Source organism: Gigantopelta aegis, chromosome 2, assembly GCF_016097555.1.
Source record: "Gigantopelta aegis isolate Gae_Host chromosome 2, Gae_host_genome, whole genome shotgun sequence".
In the NCBI taxonomy this organism is placed as follows: Eukaryota; Metazoa; Mollusca; class Gastropoda; order Neomphalida; family Peltospiridae; genus Gigantopelta; species Gigantopelta aegis.
In genome coordinates, this window is record NC_054700.1 from 9,495,260 (window position 1) to 9,518,730 (window position 23,471).

Sequence of the window (23,471 nt, forward strand, 5' to 3'; positions counted from 1 at the left end):
TGTGTACGGTTGTATGGCGTCAGACATATATGGTTAAGAACCACACAGATATTGAGAGAGGAAACCTGCTGTCGCCAATCATGGGCTACTCTTTTTGATTAGCTGCAAGGGATCTCTTAGATGCACCGTCCCACAGACAGGATAGTATATGCCACGGCTTTGTTACACCAGTTGTTGAGCAATTGCTGAATCAAGAAATAACCCAATGGGTCCACCGACGGGGATCGTTCCTAGACCGACCGCGCATCAAGCGAACGTTTTACCACTGGGCTAAGTCCCGTCCCCATCTAGTCTTTCACGACTGGTATATCAAATGTCATGGTATATGCTGCCTTGTATATAGGGACGTGTATATAAAGGATCCCTTGCTGCTAGAGGGTTTTCGTTGATGGTTATGTGTCAAAATTACCAAATGTTATGCTCTAGTGGTGTCGTTAAACAAAATACATTTTTGTTGAAAAGCTTGCCTGAGGTGCGGTGGGTCGTGGGATCGATACAGCTACTAATGACTAACCCAGCGGAGATTATTCACGGCACAAAATAAACAAAAACCGATTATCTTGAGGTTACATCACAATTATTGTGGTGCGTGCTGTCCTGTCAGTGGAAAGGTACACAGGCATTCCGAAGGACCAGCCTATCCGGCTTCAGTGAGTCTTAATATCTCATGAGACAAGTGGTGGGGCGGAGCCCAGTAGGTTCCATCCTACCTATCGGTGGACCCACTGGACTCTTTCTCGTTCTAGTCTGTACTTGATAACTGGTGTAAGAAAGGTCGTGGTATGTACTGACCTGTCTGCTGAATGGTGCATATAAAAGATTGATAGGCTTCCTACTAATGACGCCATATAACCGTAAATACAATGTGTTGAGTGCGTCGTTAAATAAAACTTACTAATGAAAAAGAACATTCCATGGCGAGCAGACGGGACGTTTCCACCGTCATTACCTGTGTAGACCACATGCCCGATGTCGTATAACCGCAAAACAAATGAATGTGTTGAGGTCATCGTTAAATCTTAAGCTTCTTCTTTGTTTATTAGACGGATTAAAATTGCATATAATCGGACAGGTTAAAAATTCGAGGTGCACCGAACATTTGATAGAGCAGTTAAAACCTCAAGTGCTGCCATTAGTGATAAATGTGACGGAGCCTCTTTTAAAAAAAAAAAAAATAGTTTCAGCTGGGTAAAAATGCATTTAATTTTATTTCATCTAGTATCATTGTGTCAAGTAGCCTTTTGCTTGAAACATGTATGGGGTACCTGTACAAAAATACTCAAAATTTTTGTTAGGAACTAGGTGTGTTGTAAAAACATGTGGTTATATCGAAAACGAGCAATGAAAGGTACCATTTTCTTCAGTTAATACGTTGAGGTAGGTGTTGTAGTACTGATATATATGGGTCAGAGTTTTGTTGATATATGGCATATAGTGTTTCTGAAGACAAACAGGGGACGGGATTTAGCTCAGTCTGTTGAGCGCTCGCTTGAGGTGCTTCTGTCGCAGGATCGAACCACCTCACCAGATCCATTCAGCTAATTAGGTTTTTATTCGTTCCAACCAGTGCACAACAACTGGACAAATGCCGTGGTATGTGCTTTCCTGTGTGTGGGAAAGTGCATATAAAAGATCCCTTGCTGCATTAGAAAAAAATATAGCGTGTTTCCTCTGTTAACTACGAGTCAGGAGTATCAAATGTTTGACATCCAATAGCCGGTGATTAATTAATCAATGCGCTCCAGTGGTGTCGTTAAACAACAACAAAAAACCTTTAAAATAACCTTTTGAACACAAACGTAAACATGGTCGCTTATGAAATTTTAGTTGGTATAGTACAAACTAGTACAGGTGTTTTTCCTTTTTTGTGTCAGATGTGACGGTTTTTTTGTGGATTTTTTAATGTGTTGCCCCCAACACCAACCAGTGGCGGATCCAGGAAATTCATCTAGATGTGGGGAGGGGTGCATGTGACTGAAGACCACAAACGTTCTTGAATGAATTCCTCAGATTCTCCGACGTAATTAAAAAAGAAAATATGAACTAAAAATATAACTGTTACAAAATTTAGGGTGGGGGAGGGGTCCTGCCTCCCTTCCACCACCTGGATCCGCCACTGCCACCTCATATTGTATTACTTCGTGGGAGTTTTGTGTGTGTGGGTTTTGGGATTTTTTCATTGGTTTTTATGGTGTGTTTTTTTTGTTGTTGTTTTTTAACCAGAGTTGCGTGTTGATCCCTTCGGTCCTTAACTTCGGCTACGAATAATTTGTTCATGTCACATATCAAATATTCTTTCTGACAACAGTCATATCTTATTGGAACACGCCGAAGGAATACTCTAATGATGGCAAGGAAAACACCTACTAATCACGGGTATGAGAAATGGCTCGAATAAATCACAATTCCGCAGAGATCGACAGTCAGCTAGCTTAACGGAGATCACCAGACTGGGACATGATGCTGGTACTTAGTTTTTCCATTATATCAAATAGCATGGTGCAAGCACGCTATCCTGGACACACGATTCAGCTACCTTGTTTATTCAGCTAGCTTACCGGGGATCACCTGGATGATGTTACTCGTTTTTTTCATTATATCAAATACGCTGTCGGTTTGGAATAGACCCTCGTCGATTGGACCATTGGGCTATTTCTCATTCCATTCAGTGCACCACCATGGTATGTGCTATCTTATCTGTGGGATGGTGCATACAAAAGATTCCTTAGATTCCTCTCTAAGACTATATGTAAAAATTACCAAATGTTTGTCATCCAATAGCCGATGATTACGAAATCAGTGTAGTCTAGTGGTGTCGTTAAACAAAAAAACAACAACTTGTATATCAAATATTATGATGCAAGCACACTAACCTGGACGCAATTCAGCTACCTTATTTTTTGTGAGCCACAAACAGAAGACTCTTACTATCGATATCTATATGCTGTTGATGAATGATGACAAGAATGGTGATGGTGGTGGTGATGATGATGATGATGATGGTGGTGGTGGTGTGGTGGTGATGATTATGATGATGATGGTGGTAGTGGTGGTGATGATGATGATGATGGTGGTGTGATGATTATGATGATGATGGTGGTGGTGGTGGTGATAATGATGATTATGATGATGATGGTGGTGGTGATGATGATGATGATGATGATGGTGGTAGTGGTGGTGATGATGATGATGATGATGATGGTGGTGTGATGATTATGATGATGATGGTGGTGGTGGTGGTGATGATGATGATTATGATGATGATGGTGGTGGTGGTGATGATGGTGTTGTGGTGGTGATGATGATTATGATGGTGATGGTGTAGTGGTGGTGATGGTGATGATAATGATTGTGGTGATGATGATGATAATTATGATGGTGGTGCTCATGATGATGATGATGCTCATAATGACGATGATGGTGGTGATGATGATGATGATGGTGGTGGTGATGATGATGATTATGATGATGATGATGATGATGATGATAACAATGGTTATGTCTGGTTATAGTGATAATGCTGATGTTGCTGCTGATGATGAACATAATCCTCTTGTACATAACACTAGTTTTATGGCAAAGTTTTATTAAATTTCCAAAATTAACAACCAAATACAATATTGCGTATTCACCATTCTCAGAGTTAGGCAGATTTATAGTGTGTGATTTAGAACTGTCTGTTTGGCCAGTGAACACTTTGGCTTTTTAAATATGACATACAAAGACAAAATAAAATAGTGAAGAAATCTCTGTTGCAAATTTGTCTGGGTGTTCCTGACATTGACTGGACTATCAGCACATTTATTTTAATCAGTAATCCAGGGGCCCATCATCTTAGCCCCAAGGTCACTTTAAGGGCATAAAGATGGCTTCTTGGAACGGGGCCAAGATCTATATTCATTATTCAACTTATTTTCAAGCACGCTGTCCTTGGCACGCTCTCCTGGGCACACACCTCAGCTATCTGGGCTGTCTGTCCAGGACAGTGAATTAGCGGTTATTTTATTAGTGGTTAGTGAGAGAAAAGGGGGTGTAGCGGCCTTACACCTAATCGCTGAGTCGTTAAAACTAGCTCTGGGTGGGAGCCGGTACCGAGCTGCGAGCCCTGTACCTACCAGCCTTATGTCCGATGGCTAAACCACGACACCACCGAGGACAGTACAGATCTATAACTTATTTAACAGAACCCCGTATGTGTCACATCTTCTACACTATCTCATAAACACATTCCCACAAATATGATAGAAGATATCTAGGTCAGCTCGCACCAAACGATCTCTAAAACCCAACACAAGTCATTACATTGACATTATATACACATTAGGAAACAAAACCGCCCTCGGTGGGGTCGTGGTCAAGCCATCAGATATAAGGTTGGTAGTTACATGGTTTACAGCCCGGTACCGGCTCCCACCCAGAGCTAGTTTTACCGAGTAAGTGGGTAGGTGTAAGGCCATTGCACCCTCATCTCTCTCACTAACCACTAAGCAACTAACAACTAATCCACTGTCCTGGACAGACAGCCCAGATAGCTGAGGTGTGTGCCCAGGACAGCGTGCTTGAACCTTAATTGGATATAAACACGAAAATAAGTTAAAAGAAAAAGGACACAAAGAACGCCCTATGTTTATAGGAATGAACATTATAAATACAAAAAACAAAAACAAAAACAAAAAAACAAGCGGGTGCGGGTACTCTTTTAACGTGCCCCTATTCATATAAGGTTCAGGCACGCCCATCATCCCGGATTTGATCTCTGACCTCGCCAGTGACCAATTCCGGGACGGGAAGGTAGAACAAGCTGCATGTTGGGAATCGGGTACTCTTTTAACGAGCCCCTATTCATATAAGGTTCAGGCACGCCCATCATCCCGGATTTGATCTCTGTCCTCGCCAGTGACCAACTCCGGGACGGGAAGGTAGAACAAGCTGCATGTTGGGAATCGGGAACTCTTATTTACGTGCCCATATCCACAAGGGTTCAGGCACGCCCACCATGGACTTGGTCTCTGACACCGCCAGTGGCTAATTCCGGGGCCGGAGGGCAAGCTGCATGGGGTTTTTTTTCCATTTCAACTTATTTTCATGCTTATATCCAATTAAGGTCAAGCACGCTGTCCTGGGCACACACCTCAGTTATCTGGGCTGTCTGTCCAGGACAGTGGGCTAGTTGTTTAGTGGTTAGTGAGAGAGATGAGGGTGTAGTGGCCTTACACCTACCCACAGAGCTCTTAAGAACTCGCTCTGGGTTAGAGCCGGTACGGGGCTGCGAACCCTGTACCTACCAGGCTGTAATCCGATGGCTTAACCACTGCGCCACCGAGGCCGGTGAGCTGCATGGGAAGGGAACTATATTAACGTGCCCACATCATTGCGGTTCAGGCACCGGTAATTTCAACATGAAGTTCAGAGGATTATATACTTTTAAAGCGACATCTGCCCTTGCGCTTACGTGTGTGATTTGAGACTCATGTATGTGACACATCTTTTGTTACCGAAGTGTAGATGATTAGCGAAAATGGCAACAGCCGAGACGACAGGACGAAAACGGATTACGATTACTAATAATTAGTGGTTGTAATTGTTATCTGTGATCGGCAGGGACGAAATGGGGAGTCATTTGGAAGCCGAATTTAGAGTGTGTTTATTACAGTCTTCCGCGGACGTGCAACAGACAAATGAATGCATGACGGTTTGCAATTATGGTAGCTTACGGGTTTCGGAAGTAAAGTCGCTTCCTGGTAAATTTTAATGTGCATGGTAGAGTGCTAAATTTGTGTCTCTCGAAATAGTTTCGCTGAATAGTGCTGTTATTCCAGAATGATAGTATTGGTCCAAGGAACAGTTTGTACAGGGAACACAAATGATGATTGTGGGTTTGATTGAGGGGAATGTTATTCCATAAAATAACAACTGGATTGGGTTCACCGTAATTTCAAAGATAATAATAGTAGAAATCAATCAATCAGTGAATCAATCAATCAATCAATCAGTCAGCCAGTCAGTCAGTCAGTCAGCCAGTCAGTCAGTCAACCAATTAGTCAGTCAATCAATCCATCAATCAATCAATCAATCAATCAATCAGGCATTCAATCAATCAGTCAACCAAACAGTCAATCAATCAATCATTCAGTCAATCAATCTGTCAATCAATCAATCATCAATCAAGTCAATCAATCTTTTTAATCAATCAAATCAAATCAAATCAAATCAAATCAATCAATCAATCAATCAATCAATCAGTCAGTCAGTCAGTCAGTCAGTCAGTCAGTCAGTCAGTCAGTCAGTCAGTCAGTCAGTCAGTCAGTCAGTCAGTCAGTCAGTCAGTCAGTCAGTCAGTCAGTCAGTCAGTCAATCAGTCAATCAATCAATCAAAAGGCGTGGTGGTGGTGTGTGTATTTGTGTGGTAGAGTGGACATTCAATCAAGGAATACACTTGTAGACGATGCTTGGTTAGAATGGTTTATTGTTTTTGTACATTTGGTTTTGAAATAGTATTTTACATATGTACATGGAGGGTGCAGGAAGTGGATGCTAGTTTACATATGTACATGGAGGGTGCAGGAAGTGGATGCTAGTTTACATATGTACATGGAGGGTGCAGGAAGTGGATGCTAGTTTCTTTGACGACACAGCCACAACATATAAGTTAATCAATCATCGGCTATTGGATTTAAAACTTTTCACAATTCAGAGGAAACCCGCTATATGGTTTTTTTCATTAGTAGCAAGGATTCGTTTCTAATCCACATTTTCAAATGCGAGACAGTACATACCACTGCCTTTAATATACCTATCGCACGACACTGGTTGAGACAAAACCAATGAGTACGCCAGTGAGGTTCAATCCTGCAAATCAGCCGAATGCTCTATCTACTGAACTATATCCCGTGACGTGTACATTAAAGGACCTGTGTAAATGTTGAGACTACATTATTTCGTTATTTTCACATTTATTTGTAATAAATAACTACACAGTAAACGATCCCACTCATAATTTTTCCACAATTAACTCTAGAATAATCATTTTTAAATCTTACACGGGACAACAAGAGGGGTGAATCATTTGTGATTAAATATAACATGGCCACCATCTTTGGGTTGTTTTGTCAGTCGACCGCAACAAAATCTAAGTAAACTAATTGTACGCATAAAACAGTGACGTCACTAGTAAATGCGTGTGACACACTCTCAAGACCCCCTCCCCCCCTCCCCCAACACACCGTAAAAAAAGTCTACTATTAAAAACAATTATTTGGTTGTAATTTTGTATAGACGTATAGCTGAAGGTATAAAATTTATGTTTAAAAAGAAAAATTAAAACAAATTGTTTGGCGATAACCGTCATTATTGGAACTTTGACGTAGTACCTTTAAAGGCTGTCGTATGACATCTGGCGGAGCGGTAGCGATTTGCGTGCAACCCCCCCCCCCCCCCCAATATATATTCCTGGCTACCCTAAATTCCCAAGTAACACTGATCACATGACCAACGAGCGAACTGCATTGTACACCGACACGAACACACAGACACCTGATAAGGGACTAAAATCCACTTTATTACTATTTTTTTAACTCCACATATTCTTTTTCTTCTTCTTTTTTTGTTTTGTTTCTTTTTTGTTCCGGAACAGTAAACCATCGCATGATTACAACGACAAGGGTTCACACAGAGTATACACTTCACATCACACACACACACACACACACACACACACACACCACACACACACACACACACACACACACACACACACACACACACACACACACGCACACGCACACGCACACCCACACCCACACCCACACCACACACACATACACACACACACACCCTCCTGACGTCAACTAAACAACACTGATGGCCGAATCGTGTTTGAAGTTGTTGAGGGCGGGTTTCTTCGTCGACCGCCTGAACAGCGTGGTGTACTCCGTGTAATTGTTCATCCCCACCATCCTGTCGCTCTCGCTGCCGCCGTGACAAGTCTGAGCCCGACACAACATCACGTGAAACTTCTTCCTGAAGTTCTGACTGAACACGCAGTACAGGATGGGATTAGCTGCCGAGTTGATGTACGCCAGAGTCGTTGTCAGAACCAGGAACACCCAAGTCTGGTGGAAGGGGACCGCGGAGAAGGAGTTGTAGAAGAGCAGCACTTGATGCGGGGAATAACTGAGGAAATAAATGATTACGCTGGCAATTAGCATCTTGACCACCCCTCTCCTGGCTTTGATTGCCTCTGAAGTGCGGATCCGGCGATTGGGGCCGTCGCAGGGACTCATCACTTGTCTGTGGAGCCGCTCGACGCCGATGAACAGACGCTTGCCGATGACGATGTAGCATACCAGCTGCACCAGCAGAGGGCCGAAGTAGAAGAGGATGCTCTCCGAGTATTTAAAGAGCTTCATGTATGTCAAGTGGCTGCCGGGGAAGTTCGTCAGGCAGAAGTGGACTCCGATCTCAGACGGCACGACCATGTTGAAGACCGCGGTCGGCGACGCGCACAGCAATGACAACGTCCATACCAGCATGATGACGAAGATGACGCGGCGCTTCGTGCAGACGATGTGTGCCTTAATAGGAAACACGATGGCGATGTATCTGAAACAGAGAAAGAGAGATAGTGATGGTGAATTTAATGACATTGGAAATGGCTCGTATGTCGACTTGTTTGTTTTGTTTAACGATACCACTGGATCACAGTGAATGACTGATTGATAAATTAATCATATGTTATTAGATAACACACACACACAGACACACACACACACACACACAGAGAGAGAGAGAGAGAGAGAGAGAGAGAGAGAGAGAGAGAGAGGAGAGAGAGGGGGGGGGGGGAGAGATAATGTCAGAGCTTGCAGTGTAACACACACACAACACACACACAGAGAGAGAGAGAGAGAGAGAGAGAGAGAGAGAGAGAGAGAGAGAGAGAGAGAGAGAGAGAGAGAGAGAGAGAGAGAGAGATTGAGATTTTATTGAAGAACATTTTCGAAGAAGAGGAAGAAGAAAAAAAAGATGGTGATGAAGACGAAATCGAAGCCGCAGTAGGAGGAAAATACAAGTGTGTACATATTGTAAGGTTATTTGGCTATAAGCAATTCGTGAGTGATCCAAACATGTAATACTGAAACACGTATCCATAAACAAAGCAGCGGCAGCTGTTTATTGAAGGTTTTCAAATTCAACTTTAAGCAACGTTCGACTTAATATACCTCTATTCTCTAGCAGTGGCAGACATTTCTCGAATAGAACAGAACTAATAAGAAGAACAATATAGAATTCGACTGCTAAAACCTAAAGGTGACGACACACAATACGAGTGCCTTGTACAAGATAAAGTTTTGGTTTGTTTACCTACAACATTAGAGCACATTGATTTATTAATCACTGGCTATTGGAAGTCAAACATTTGGTAATTCTTATAGTCTTAGAGAGGAAAACCGCCACATTGTTCCATTAGTAGCAAGATATCTTTTATATGCACCATCCCACAGACAGGATACCACATACCATGGTCTTTGATATACACATGGTGCATTGTCTGAAACGAGCCCACTGTCTGGAACGGGCCCACAAGCAAGCACTTTATCACTGGGCACCGACCAGTGATCCATAACTGGTTCAACAAAGGCCATGGTTTGTGCTATCCTGCCTGTGGGAAGCGCAAATAAAAGATCCCTGGCTGCCTGTCGTAAAAGAGTAGCCTATGTGGCGACAGCGGGTTTCCTCTAAAAAAACAGTGACAGAATGACCATATGTTTGACGTCCAATAGCAATGATAAAATAAAAAATGAATGTGCTCTAGTGACGTCGTTATCATCGTATCGTGTGGTGCCGCCTTAAACCTTGCAAACGACACTATTGACTATTTTATGAAGGCTGCTCATCCGAACACCGTGCACTGTCTTCTATTTTTGAACCGCTGTCTTCACAGTTATTGAGCTGCTATTAGTTTATATGCTTTCTCAGCCCCTTGTATTGACGGTTGTGGTGCGGATGATAAATATGCCAATGGTGGCAGCGGTGATGTGAACCTTAGTGTATGTGCACGTATCTAGTTACATGTGTGCAAGATCAAGATAGAGTGGCCTTGGCTGTGTAGTAGACATGCTATCGACCATTCGTAGCAATCAGTAACAAAACCTTAACGCAATCTTAGGCTCAATAAGGAAACATGTTTTCTGGAACCCGACCCTCACCAGACAAAAAGGGGGAGGCAACTATAATTTTGTTTGATTCATGACTGTTTGGTTGGTCGTCTGGCTGATTTTTATTTTTTGGATTTTTTATTTTTTTATTTTTTAAAATTTGACTGGCTCTTTCATTGCATGTTATTATATAACTTGAAAACACCATAATGATGGCTATTACATTATGACCGTGCTTGTTGACATGTTGTTGACCATTCTTACTCAATACTGATATGAGGCGTGATTAAATGATCTCACCTACGTATTACGTATTACCGTCCCACGCCCTTTCTCAACCGATTCGATAATAATGATACTGATCGATTTGGAACAACCAAAGATCAGCGAAAAGACATATCCTGCATTTTTGTTCTTCAATTCATGAACTGTTTTGATGAATAGAGCAGATTCCAGGCGCGTGCAGAAGACACAGGTCCCAGTGACACGATTCTGTCTTTCAATATTTACAATAAATGATTAAGAAGAAACGTTCACAAAAACATGTAAGGCATTTCCGGTAGCACAGAGAGTTAATAAAGTTTTTTTGTGGAGCTGGGTATTTTACAATGTGTTCGTCAGAACCAACGATTCTATGTTATTGTGTTTATTTGAATGGCAAATTGAGCGAGAGAGAGAGAGAGAGAGAGAGAGAGAGAGAGAGAGAGAGAGAGAGAGAGAGAGAGAGAGAGAAGAGAGAGAGAGAGAGAGAGAGAGAGAGAGAGAGAGAGAGGGTGGGGGTGGGGGAGAGACAGACAGACAGAGAGATAGAGAGACAGAAGGAGGGACGGAGACATAGACATAAATATATAGAGATATATACACATAGAGAGAGAGAGAGAGAGAGAGAGAGAGAGAGAGAGAGAGAGAGAGAGAGAGAGAGGGAGGAAAAGAAAGAAATGTTTTATTTAACGACGCACTCAACACATTTTATTTACGGCTATATGGCGTCAGGCATATGGTTAAGGACCACACAGATATTGAGAGAGGAAACCCGGTGTCGCCACTTCATGGGCTACTCTTTTCGATTAGCAGCAAGGGATCTTTTATATGCACCATCCCATAGACAAGATAGCACATACCACAGCCTTTGATGTACCAGTCGTGGTGCACTGGTTGGAGCGAGAAATAGCGCAATAGGCCCACTGACGGGGATCGATCCCACACCGACCGCGCATCGTCCCGCCCCTAAGAGAGGAAGGAAGGAAGGAAATGTTTTATTTAACGACGCACTCAACACATTTTATTTACGGCTATATGGCGTCAGGTACACACAGATATTGAGAGAGGAAACCCGCTGTCGCCACTTCATGGGCTACTCTTTTCGATTAGCAGCAAGGGATCTTTTATATGCACTATCCCACAGACAGGATAGCACATACCACAACCTTTGATATACCAGTCGTAGTGCACTGGCTGGAACGAGAAATAGCCCAAATGGGCCCACAGAGACCGAGAGAGAGAGCGACACAGACAGACAGACAGACAGACAGATAGATAGACAGACAGAGCTATATTCTGGTGGAAGATGGTATCACGCATTTGAAGTTTAGACCTGACCACAACGTCTTTGCCCAGCACACCTACATAGGGACAGACAGAGACAAACGGAGACAGAGACAGAGACTACAGGAACCTCGATGCCGAAATGAAAACATCGGGAATATGACACCCCCTCCCCCTCCCCCACACCACCACCACCACCATCCCCAGTTTTAAAATGAAAGAATAAACTGAATTAATTTACATCAGATCTTAACAACAAAGGTAATAACCTGCCATGTTAGCAGCAAGGGCTCTTTTCTATTTACGTTCCCAAAAACAGCACATCACATACCACGGAATTCACTATACCAGTCACGGAACACCGGTTGGGACAGGAAGACAACCAAACTGATAATCTAAACATGAACATATATTTTAGAAAATACTCTATTAGTGAGAAGCATCATACAGTGACAGCGAACTCATTGTACAATACCGCAAGGTAAAAACAAGGTACATGTATCTGTAAACACTCCAAGAAAGAGCAACACCCAATTATTGTCATTCTTCTTTTTTATGGTCTAAACGTTTTTATCGACAAAACGGCGGATTCATTAAACCTATGTTTACAAGAGTAATTAGTCGATTCCACAGCGTGTGGTTTTTTGTGTTTTTTCCCTGTAATATTTGAGATAAATGCGATGGCTATTATTTTCAGCTGGTGATTTATGTGGGAGAAGAGAAAAGTGGGCATTTATGACATTTATGAGAAATACTACTTGAGGATGCAATCGAACGTAGAAAAACGAGTAAGAACATTACCTAAACAACAATATTCCATTTACAATTCATCGATAATTCCAGGAAATCGACGCGTAAGAATCCAGAGTGCTTTGATGAACTGTGTGCACCATCACTACTGTTTAGGATCTTGGCACTTATCTCCTGTTTCCAAATTTCAACATATTACTTTCTGTCAATGCGCCAAAAGATACTGAAAGCATTTTCAGTATTAAAATCTGTGGGTATGTTTCCGCCATCTACAATTGGAAGTGGGCATTCCAAGCTAAAGCGAAATGAATCAAATACACACACATACACATATAGATACACGTGCGCTCGCGCAGATACACATAAGCAAGCACACATACACATATTGCTCATGCACGCGCACAAACACAACACACATATTCTCGGAAGGTACATTGGTGAAAACATTAGATTAATTTATGATATTAAGCATTATACCGAAGAACAGGATATCCCTGGTTTACTATTATTAATCGATTTCGAAAAAGCTTTTGATTCAATATCTTGGTCATTTATCAATAAAGCCTTAGACATTTTTAACTTCAAAACATCAATGAAAGCCTGGATTAAAACACTATATAGTAACTCGGTATCTAGAGTAATTCAGAATGGATTTCTTTCAGAGCCATTTAAACTAGAAAGGGGCTGTAGACAAGGCGATCCTTTGTCTCCTTATATATTTATTTTATGTGCTGAAATCCTCGCTATCATAGTAAAAAAACTCCAATAATATAAAAGGTATCACTATAGATGGTGAAAAATATTTAATATCGCAGTATGCAAACGACACAAGTTTTATTTTAGACGGCTCTCCTGAGTCCCTGCAGGGTATTCTATCTATCCTAGATTATTATGCACAAATATCTGGCCTAAAAATTAACTACACCAAATCAAAAGCTATTTGGATAGGTAGCAAGAAATTTTCTAATGAAGTTTACCATCACACTCGATGGAAACTAGAATGGGGCAGTACACAGTTTAACCTTCTCGGTATTAACTTTTCCATTAACCTATTGATTTAAATTATAATCCCAAGATTATCGAAATACAAAAATTAATGAAGCTATGGTCTATCAGAAAACTTACTGTTTTAGGAAGAATTACAGTCCTGAAAACGTTAATAGTTCCTAAACTAACATACCTACTGAACACATTACCAAATCCAAGCGAACGTTTGCTAAAACATATAAATACATTATTTTTCCAATTTATTTGGAATAGCGGCCGTGAACAACTTAAAAGAAACTTAATAACGCAAGACTATAAAAATGGTTGCATCAAAATGATAAACATAAATAATTTTATGACCGCTTTGAAAAGTTCGTGGATCCGACGAATATTTTTAAATAACCCAAAATGGACCATTTTGTTCAAAGCTTCTACAAATATATCAACACGTGATTTAATTATATATGGCGACCAATTTCTATACTGTAAAAAAAGTTCAATAAAAAATACATTTTGGAGAGACACATTGGTTAGTTGGTTACGGATACAAGAAAAACAAATTCCAGTAAACGTAGATGATATTCTCCAGATCAATATTTGGTTCAACAGTAAAATATGTATAGATAAAAGCCATTTATACTAAAACGATATATCTCAAAAGGTATTATCTTTATTAACGATTTGTTGAAAGAACAAGGAGACTTTCTAACATATGAACAGTTCATAGAGAAATACGACATAATTACCAATTTTCTGGAATATGCTTCATTGGTCAGTGCTATAAAATCATTCATTTACAACCTAGATAATTTAAATGATGACATTTTTATAGCATTGCAAAATCCTGTTCTTCCATATAACTTAAATGTTTTGTTCAAAGATCAGAAAGGTTGCAAACATATATATGGTTTACTGAACGCTCAAACCACCATTCCAAAATCACAAATAAAATATTCTAAAGAAGGATATATCTATGATATATATGATTGTGAAAAATATTACATTCTACCCTTTAGATCTGTCAAAAGCACAACATTATCTTGGTTTCAGTATAAAATCATACACCGAATTCCTACAACTAACAAATTTCCAAATATGATTAATTATATTGATTCCAATGCCTGTAGGTTTTGCAACAAATCACCTGAAACCATACAACACCTTCTATTTGAATGTAGTTTAGTACATTCTCTGTGGGAAGCAATAGAAGAATGGATAAGAAATGAAACTGGAATTAATATCACTCTAAGCAGAGACATAGTTATGTTAGGCATGATCAACAACGAAAAAGGTGATTTTGTAAATTGGCTGACTATCAACATAAAATATTATATTTACAGTATGAAAATACAAAACAGAAATTTACATTTCAATGCCGCGAAAAATATTCTACAAAATAATTTTGAAATAGAAAAATATATTTATTACAAAAATTGCAACTATGAAGCATTTCATAAGCAATGGACACCCTATAAAACACTCTTTGAAAGAATGTTTTAATTAAAAATAATGCTTTGAAACTTCACTTGGAAATAGAGTACTAATTAAAATGTCATTCTCTAATACTCTCTCAGTATCCACACAACTTCTTTATAATTATCTACTGCTGTTGCACCCCCTCCCCTCCCCCCACTCTCCCCCTCTCCCCCCCCCCTCCTCTCTCTCTCTCTCTCTCTCTCTCTCTCTCTCTCTCTCTCTCTCTCTCTCTCTCTCTCTCTCTCCCTTTCCGTCTTAAAAATATCATAGAAAGCATTAACATATTTAAATAGCATATTTTGTTTAGATACTATTGTTTAAATATGTACTTTGTAAGGCAGTGACCACGGCTCCCTAACCTGTTCACCTGTCTATGTTTTGGGGGCAATAAATCTTTACACCCCCCCCCCCCACCTCCAAAAAAAAAAAACCCCCAACAAACCCACACATATTTTCTCTCTCTCTCTCTCTCTCTCTCTCTCTCTCTCTCTCTCTCTCTCTCTCTCTCTCTCTCTCTCTCTCTCTCTCTCTCTCACACACACACACACACACACACACACACATACACACACATTCATACAAATCCAATGGCAATTTTATATATTTAGAATCAAGTTACAAATTTGTTCGTCGTAAATTCATCTTAAGTTCAGAAACAGTAAACCATGCTAATAATTAATTAATTATGTACATATCGTCAGTAGATAATTTTTTTTAAAGTGTTCCCCGAAAACACCAACAACAACCAGCAAAATACATATTTTAGTGGTGACGTTGGAACCACAAATAGACGAAAAACTAAAATAACGCTTTTATTCCACTCTTTGGCTTTTTTTTTCTTTTTTTTTTTCTTTCTGAATACGAAAACATCGCTGAATAGTGTATTGTTCGTGTCCTAGATGAAGGTCAACTATGCACGAGTACGAAAATAACTACTTAGGTGAGGATTAATGCTTATTCTAAAAGAGGAAAGAGAAGAAAAAACACGAACAAACAAACATAAACAAAGCAAAATATTAGCGTATATTCTAATTTGATAACATTTAAGATAATGTGGTCACTTGCAATAAACTGATACTCCCCTCCTCCCCCTAAAAAATCAATAAATAAATAAAAAATCACACACACAAAACCAAACAAACCGAAAACCCCCAAACAATCCCATAAAAATACAAAAAGAAAAATAAGCAACCGGAAAAAAACACAATAAAAAAACTAGCCAGCAAAAAAAAAAAATAATAAAAAAAAAAAAAAATAAAGGAGAAAAAACTAAACAAACCCCACTCCCATTCCCAACCCCCCCCCCCAAAAAAAACCCACAAAAAAACAACAACAACAAAAAAACAACAACCCAAAACAAACCCAACAACAACAAAAAAGTATTCCATTGGTAGCAAGTGTTCATTTGTATGCACCATCCCACAGTCAGGATAGCACATACCACGGCCTTTGATACACCAGTCGTGTTATCACTGACTGGAAACCTCTAAAGGTTATGGACTCTCCAGTCTAGCCGTAAAATGTTGTGTATGAAATAATACATATATAATTGGTAACCACCCACTTGCACACATCTTCTGACGCCTATGTTTTAAGGGCAGATTCAGAAAATATTGAGGGGAGTGCAATAAGAGAAAAAAAAGATGCATGGATAAACTCATGAAAAAGGCAACCCATTACTTTCCAAAGCCAAAGAAAAAATAACAACAAAAAAGACCCCAAAACAAGTCAGCAAGATGGATATATATTCGGGGTGGTGTGGTGAGGCGTATCCTCCTTGGATCTGGTAATACTCTAATAAATATATTTTGTAATCGTGACACAATTTTTATTGGAAACCCTCTACCTTTTATTTCCATTAACAGCAAGGGGTCTTTTTATATGTACTTTCCACCAGACAGGTCAGCACATACCACATCTTTTGATATACCAGTTGCCAGGCACATTATGATTGAAATCAGCTCTACTGGTTTACTAGTAGACCTGACATCATTGCGCTGAATCCCATGTCCAGGCGACAGCATCCAAGCGAGGTTTTGATTGGTGAAATGAAAAGTCATGAATGTCAACGGGATGATGTCAGATCCATAGGTAAAAGTTATAGATCTGTAGAACCGATTTTAATCAAATCGTTGTCAGGCACAGTTTGGGACGGAGAAGATAAATCAGTGAATGCATGGTAACCGAGTGTAATACAGTTATGTTCTGTCTGAGCAAGATTCCGCCTACGTGACAATTAGGAAATGAAACATAGTTATTGCAACACGAGACAAGATAAATTCATTGGACAGTCCTTTCAATTAACAACATTGCTAGTTTTATTCGCACCATCTGGTAAACGTGACATCACAGCACGATCTGTGATAGGGTTCGAACGTGATAGATCTGTCATGTTGATCTGAATATTCGTCAATGATTGGGCTTTTTTTCTCATTCCAACCGATGCACCATAACTGGTCAAAGATCGTGGTATGTGCTTTAATGTTTGTGAGATAGTGCATATAAAAGATCCGTTACTGCATTAGAAAAACAAACGTAGCGGGTTCCCCCTGATAACTACGAGTCGGTGGTCCGTACGCGTGCGGTTAGGATACTGCAGTTGAAATCAATGATTTCTAAAATAATTGGTCGCGTCGTTCGCGTCGCTCGCATCCGGTTATGATACAGCTTTAGCCAAGTCGGTTGAGTGCTCACCTGAGGAGCTTGCGTCGCAGGATCGAACCACCTCAATGGATCTATTCAACTGATTGACATTTTTCTCGTTCCAACCAGTGCACAACAATTGGTAAAATGCCGTGGCATGTGTTTTCCTGTCTGTGGGAAAGTGCATATAAAAGACCACTTGCTGCATTGGAAAAAATGTAGTGGGTCTCCTTTGATGACTACATGTCAGAATTAACAAATGTTTGACATTCATTAACCGATGATGAATTATTCAATGTGCTCTAGTGGTGTCGTTAAACAAAAACATTTTAACTTTTACATGCGGTCAAGTCACAAAGAGGTTAGTATTTAATGTTTACCCCCATTACTTAAAAACTGGTTGGAGGTCATTTATCAAGTAATCCTTCCTTTCATTTATTCTTATTTTCGTTCTTTCCTTCTGTTACACCGCCTTACTTGTAAAGACATTTACTATTTACTTATTTCAGTTTGTTGTTGTTGTTGTGGATATGGTCTGGCCTCTGGCGTATTTGCTGGAGTATTTCTAAAAACACACACACACAAAAATACAACCTAAACTACCTTTCGTTTTCGTTCATTCACGTGGCTCCTGAAAAACGCCGCATGGTTAAAGGTTTGTTTGTTTAACGACACCACTAGAGCACATTGATTAAATACTCATCGGCTATTGGATGTCAAACCTTTGATAATTTAACTCTGTCATCAGAGGAAACCCGCTACATGTTTCCTAATGCAGCAAGTGATCTTTTATATGCACTTTCTTACATACAGGAAAGCACATACTACGGCATTTGACCAGTTTGTGGTGCACTGGCTGGAACTAGAAAAAATCTATAAGCTGAATGGATCCACCGAGGTGGTTCGATCTTGCGACGCAAGCACCTCGAGCGAGCACTCAACCGACTGAACCATAGCTTGACACCCAATAGCCGATGTATTTTTCGTGCTGGGGTGTCGTTAAACATTCATTCATTCATTCATTCATTCATTCATTCATTCATTCATTCAACCGACTGAGCTAAACCCCGCCCTACGCCGCATGGAGGCCCGTTACCGTTTCGTGAATTGTAGTAATATGTAGAACAAGCCACGTGCTGTGATTACCGGATTATTTCCGAGTCTTGAAGTTCACTGGCACCGTCGTCTCAGGAATAATCAACAGGTTCAGCGGCAGGTTAAAGACGTGGACGCATGAGGTTAACGACATTATAAGTCCGTTTTAATTCAATCTAATTAAAATTAGCTCCACTATTACATGTGGATTTAACATCAGCCAGTTGGAGCTCATGTCCACCAATCAAAACCTTACTTGCAGAATCCTGCCAGTGATTTAAAACTAACAACACTGCGTAGTCCCCAATGTCCAGGTAACATTTCGTCTGTAAATAATAATTTAAATATTGACCAATCACGTTATTTGGGAGCATACAAATTCTAAAAATATCGGGCGAGTCTATTTTAGTGGCCGCAGTACAGCGAACCATACCAATACGTACGGGGTGGGTTATCAGTCTTCAATTTTACATTAAAAATTATTTATTTATTTATATATATATAAAAACAAAAAACTAAATCAGTCTTCAGTTTTACATTATTAATTATTTATTTCAGGATAATTCGGAATGTTTTCAAATTATTTTTAAATCACTGGCAGGATTCTGCAAGTAAGGTTTTGATTGGTGGACATGATCTCCAACTGGCTGGTGTTAGATCCACATGTAATCGGGGAGCTAATTTTAATTAGATTGGTTTTAATTCGGCAACATTCGACAGTCAGTTACTTGACGATGCTATTTGACTCTTCTTCTCTCTTGTTTAGGGTTTACATCCAAAGGAAATTAAAGGAACATTCCTGAGTTTGCTGCAATTTTTAAGATGTTATCGACTAACATAGACTTTCTAACAAGTGTAATTACATATTAAATATATTGTTCTGCATGAAATAGTAGTGGCTGTATATTAAACGTGTTTCTGATCGTTTCCCTTTGGCTTAATCCTAGGGAACATTCCAAATTACATAGCACCATACCACCTCCCGCCTGCTACCAACCTCGACTGGGCTGCTGGTGCTCCCTTGCACCTGCCAGTGCAGGCGGTCCCTCCTTTCCTGTTCTGGACAGAAAAGCCGGCTCTTGTGCCCAAGACAGGCGTGCGCTACAACAGCTTGCTCTAAACGTGTACGTTAACTCCTTTGCCAATTGTCAATCGTCCTAATATTTGTACTAGGTTAGATTTCATTTTATTTCCTAAAATATTGTTTTTTTCGTACGTACGAAATTATTTGAAGACAAAATCCAGTATGGGCTTCTAACAAACATTAAGACGGCCAGAAATACATTGAATGTACAGACACTGATATTCTAAACAAGAAAATATATTTAATATGTAAGTTTAATCGTAGAAATATTTTATTAGTCGGAAACATCTTACAAAGCAGCAAACTCAGGACAGTCCCTTTAAGGAAGTAAGGGATGTTTTAATTCAAGAAACACTCAACACATTTTAAATTTTTAATTACGGTTATTATGGCGTCGGACACACGGTTAAGGACCGCACATATAATGAGAGAAGAAACTCGCTACCGCCACGAAAATTGGACTACTCATTTTGATTACTTAGCAACGAGGGATCTTTTATATGCAGCATAGGATAGTACATAACACGACATTGTTATACCAGTTGTGGAACATTGACTGGAACCAGAAATAGCTTAAATGGGCCCACCGACGAGGATCGATTCTAGACTGACAAACGAATGCTTTACCACTGGGCTACGTCCCGCTCCCTTTTCCATAAAGGTTTCAGGGCGTTGCTCTGGGGCATTCACCACTAACCTGCTGGACACAGTTGAAAGCATGGTTCATGAGTGGGATCGTTGACACTCACTACCACTAATGAATAGCTGCGTGGGGTCCCTTCTAAATGTACTTACGGAAACATAATAACATGTGCCGCGACACCGTGACGTCCATGGTGCACGGGATCAGACGAGGAACTTAAACAACAGATAAACAGACCGCAATGCAGGCACGGATCCATATTTGTATTTACCGGAGGGGGTGGGAGAGGTGTGGGGCGGGGAGGGTCAAAACTACTTGTACATTGTTTTTTTTAATGCACTTATGTAAAAAAAAAAAAAAAAACCCACTTTAAAATGAATTTTAAAAATCTGAACCGGGGGTGGGGGTTTCAGACTTCCGGACCATCCACAGGATCCGCGCCTGAAATCACTAAGTATATCATCTGTACATGTAAACTGCTCATTCTACCAAACTATCTCAGTGCTCGCCTGTAAAAAGTTTTTTTTGTTTAACGACACCACTAGAGCACATTGATTTATTAATCATCGGCTGTTGGATGTAAAAAAATTGGTAATTTTGGCATATAGTCTCAGAGAGGAAACCCGCTACATTTTTCCATTAGTAGCAAGGGATATTTTATAAGCACCATCCCACAGAAAGGATAGCACATATCACGACCTTTAAGATGGCAGTCGTAGTGCACTGGCGGGAATGAGAAATAGCCCAATGGGCCCACCGGCGGGTTCGATCCCACACTGACTAGTCCAAATGACCTGACCTGACCTGACCTGTATCAAGCTACGTCCCGCCCTAAAACAACAGAAACAAACATGGAAATGCAATCACAGATCCAGGTGTTTTTTTTACAGGTGGTGGGGTTGGGCTGGGGGGGGGGGGGGGGGTTAAAACTACTTGCATATAAGAACGTTTTGGTTTTAATGGGCTTATGTACAAATACTTTTAATCGGAAGCGGGGTGTGTGGGTGTCGATACAGGTCAGGTCAGGTCAGGTCAGGTCAGATCAGATCAGGCCATGACATAGGGTTTAACGTGCACATTCAGAGCAAGCTGTTGTAGAACACGCCTGCCATGAGCGCAGGCGTCGACTTTCGCCGGGTCCTCCGTCCAAGACAGTACAGTGTCGAGACACAAAAACGCAACTTACATATATATGTGCCGTGCTGCTCTGTCTGTGGGAATTATGACACTTAGTCTTCAGAAAAAAAAACACAAAAAAAAAAAACGCTGCATTTTTCTTATCCATTAGTAACTAGGGATCTTTTATATGCACTTTATCACAAACATGACGTCATAAACCACGACATTTTATATACAAGTTCCGATAAAAAAAAAAAAAAAAAAAAAAAAAAAAACAGACCCCGCCGAGATGGTTCGATCCTACGACCCAATGACATCAGGCGAGCGCTCTACCAACTGAGCCGAATCTGACGAATCGCCCACAACATCACTGTGCTGTTATTAACGTAATGCTAGGCTCCGACTATCAACTGGTCACACACAGTTGGCTAACTTTCTGTTGTCACGTCTTGCTAGTTAGTATGGGCGCTCTTGCAACTCGATTCTCGTCGTATAACCCATTAATTGTTATTCTGAGAGCACCCGTCGTAAGTCTGGAGGTGGGGGAAAATACAACGCAACCGTCGAGTTGGCCAACTTCGTCGTGGCAGTTGACAGTCTTAACCTAGCATAAAACATTCAACACAACTACTGAACTTGAACTGAGAAGTGTACCTGTTCCCATGCTTCTTCTTAAAATCAATATTTTAGTTAACTTCAATTCATTTTTTTTTTTCTGTAGATCACTGGGAATATTGATTCCAAGTGTGCCATTGAGAAAAATCGACCGTTGGCAAATCAACCATTTCCTTGCGCATCAAACCATTAAACATGACTTCCGGAAACGCCAGATTTAGATTCTGTTTTCTACAAGCTTTCAAAAACGAAAAGAAAAGAAAGAAAACAAAATAGCCTTGTAGGAAAGCATCGTTTACTAATATGATGGTTAATGGAATATTTTACCTTTAAATTGAACACAATTATTAACTTTTACTTTTTAATACAAAGATGTTAACAACGTTTACATTCAATGTCAGACATAACTCTCTCTCTCTCTCTCTCTCAATCTCTCAGACATTAACTCTCTCTCTCTCTCTCTCTCGTGTCGCTCTCTCTCGTTCTCCTCTCTCATCCTCTCTCTCTCTCTCTGTCTCTCTCCATCAACCCTCTCTGTCACTCTCTCTCTGTCTCTCTCCATCAACCCTCTCTGTCACTCTCTCTACATCAACCCTCTCTGTCACTCTCTCTCTCTATCTCTCTCTCTCCATCAACCCTCTCTGTCTGTCTGTCTCCTTGTTCTCCTGTCTCTCTCTGTCCTGTCTCTCTCTCTCTCTCTCTCTCTCTCCTCTCTCCATCAACCCTCTCTGTCACTCTCTCTCTCTCTCTCCATCAACCCTCTCTGTCTCTGTCTGTCTCTCTCTCTCTGCATACTGCGTTTAATGGCACGGGGGTGGTGGTGGGGGTGGGGGTGGGGGTGGTAGGGGTATTTAGTTCACAGTCGGGTGAATACTCGCCTGAAATGCTTGCGTCGCAGGATTCAACCACCTTTGTGGATTTTCTCGTTTGAAACCAATACACCACAACTGGTCTAAGGCCGTGGTAAAGTGCATATAAAAGATCCCTTGCTGCTAATGGAAACATTAGCGGGTTTCCTCTGATGACTGTCATAAATATATTACCACATGTTTGACATCCAATAGCCGATGATTAATTACTCAATGTGCTCTAGTGGTGTCGTTAAACAAAATAAACAAACACACTTTAACGACACGTGATCTAGGTATATCGGTAGAGGACTCAACTGAGGTGGCTGCGTCGTAGGATCTATTCACGACAGTGGACCCATACTCTGGTTGTTTTCCCATTCCAACCAGTGCCCCTACAATTGGTATATCAAATACCATGGCATTCATGATACCTGTCTGGTGAATAATACATATAAAAATACCTTGCTACTAATGAAAAACAAATGTACCATTTTCTTGATGACTTTTAG

General features: G+C 40.5%; 1 protein-coding gene across 1 annotated transcript in view; it reads right to left on the bottom strand.

Annotated features, from left to right (window-relative positions):
* Window positions 1–7,797: 7,797 nt before the first annotated feature.
* Window positions 7,798–23,471, bottom strand: part of LOC121379743 (neuropeptide receptor 15-like) — a 68,964-nt gene continuing 53,290 nt past the window's right edge. Inside the window, exon 2 of the mRNA XM_041508395.1 lies at window positions 7,798–8,601. Coding sequence (XP_041364329.1) covers window positions 7,848–8,601 — 754 coding nt within the window. The 3' untranslated portion in view covers window positions 7,798–7,847. The remainder of the gene's footprint in view (window positions 8,602–23,471) is intronic.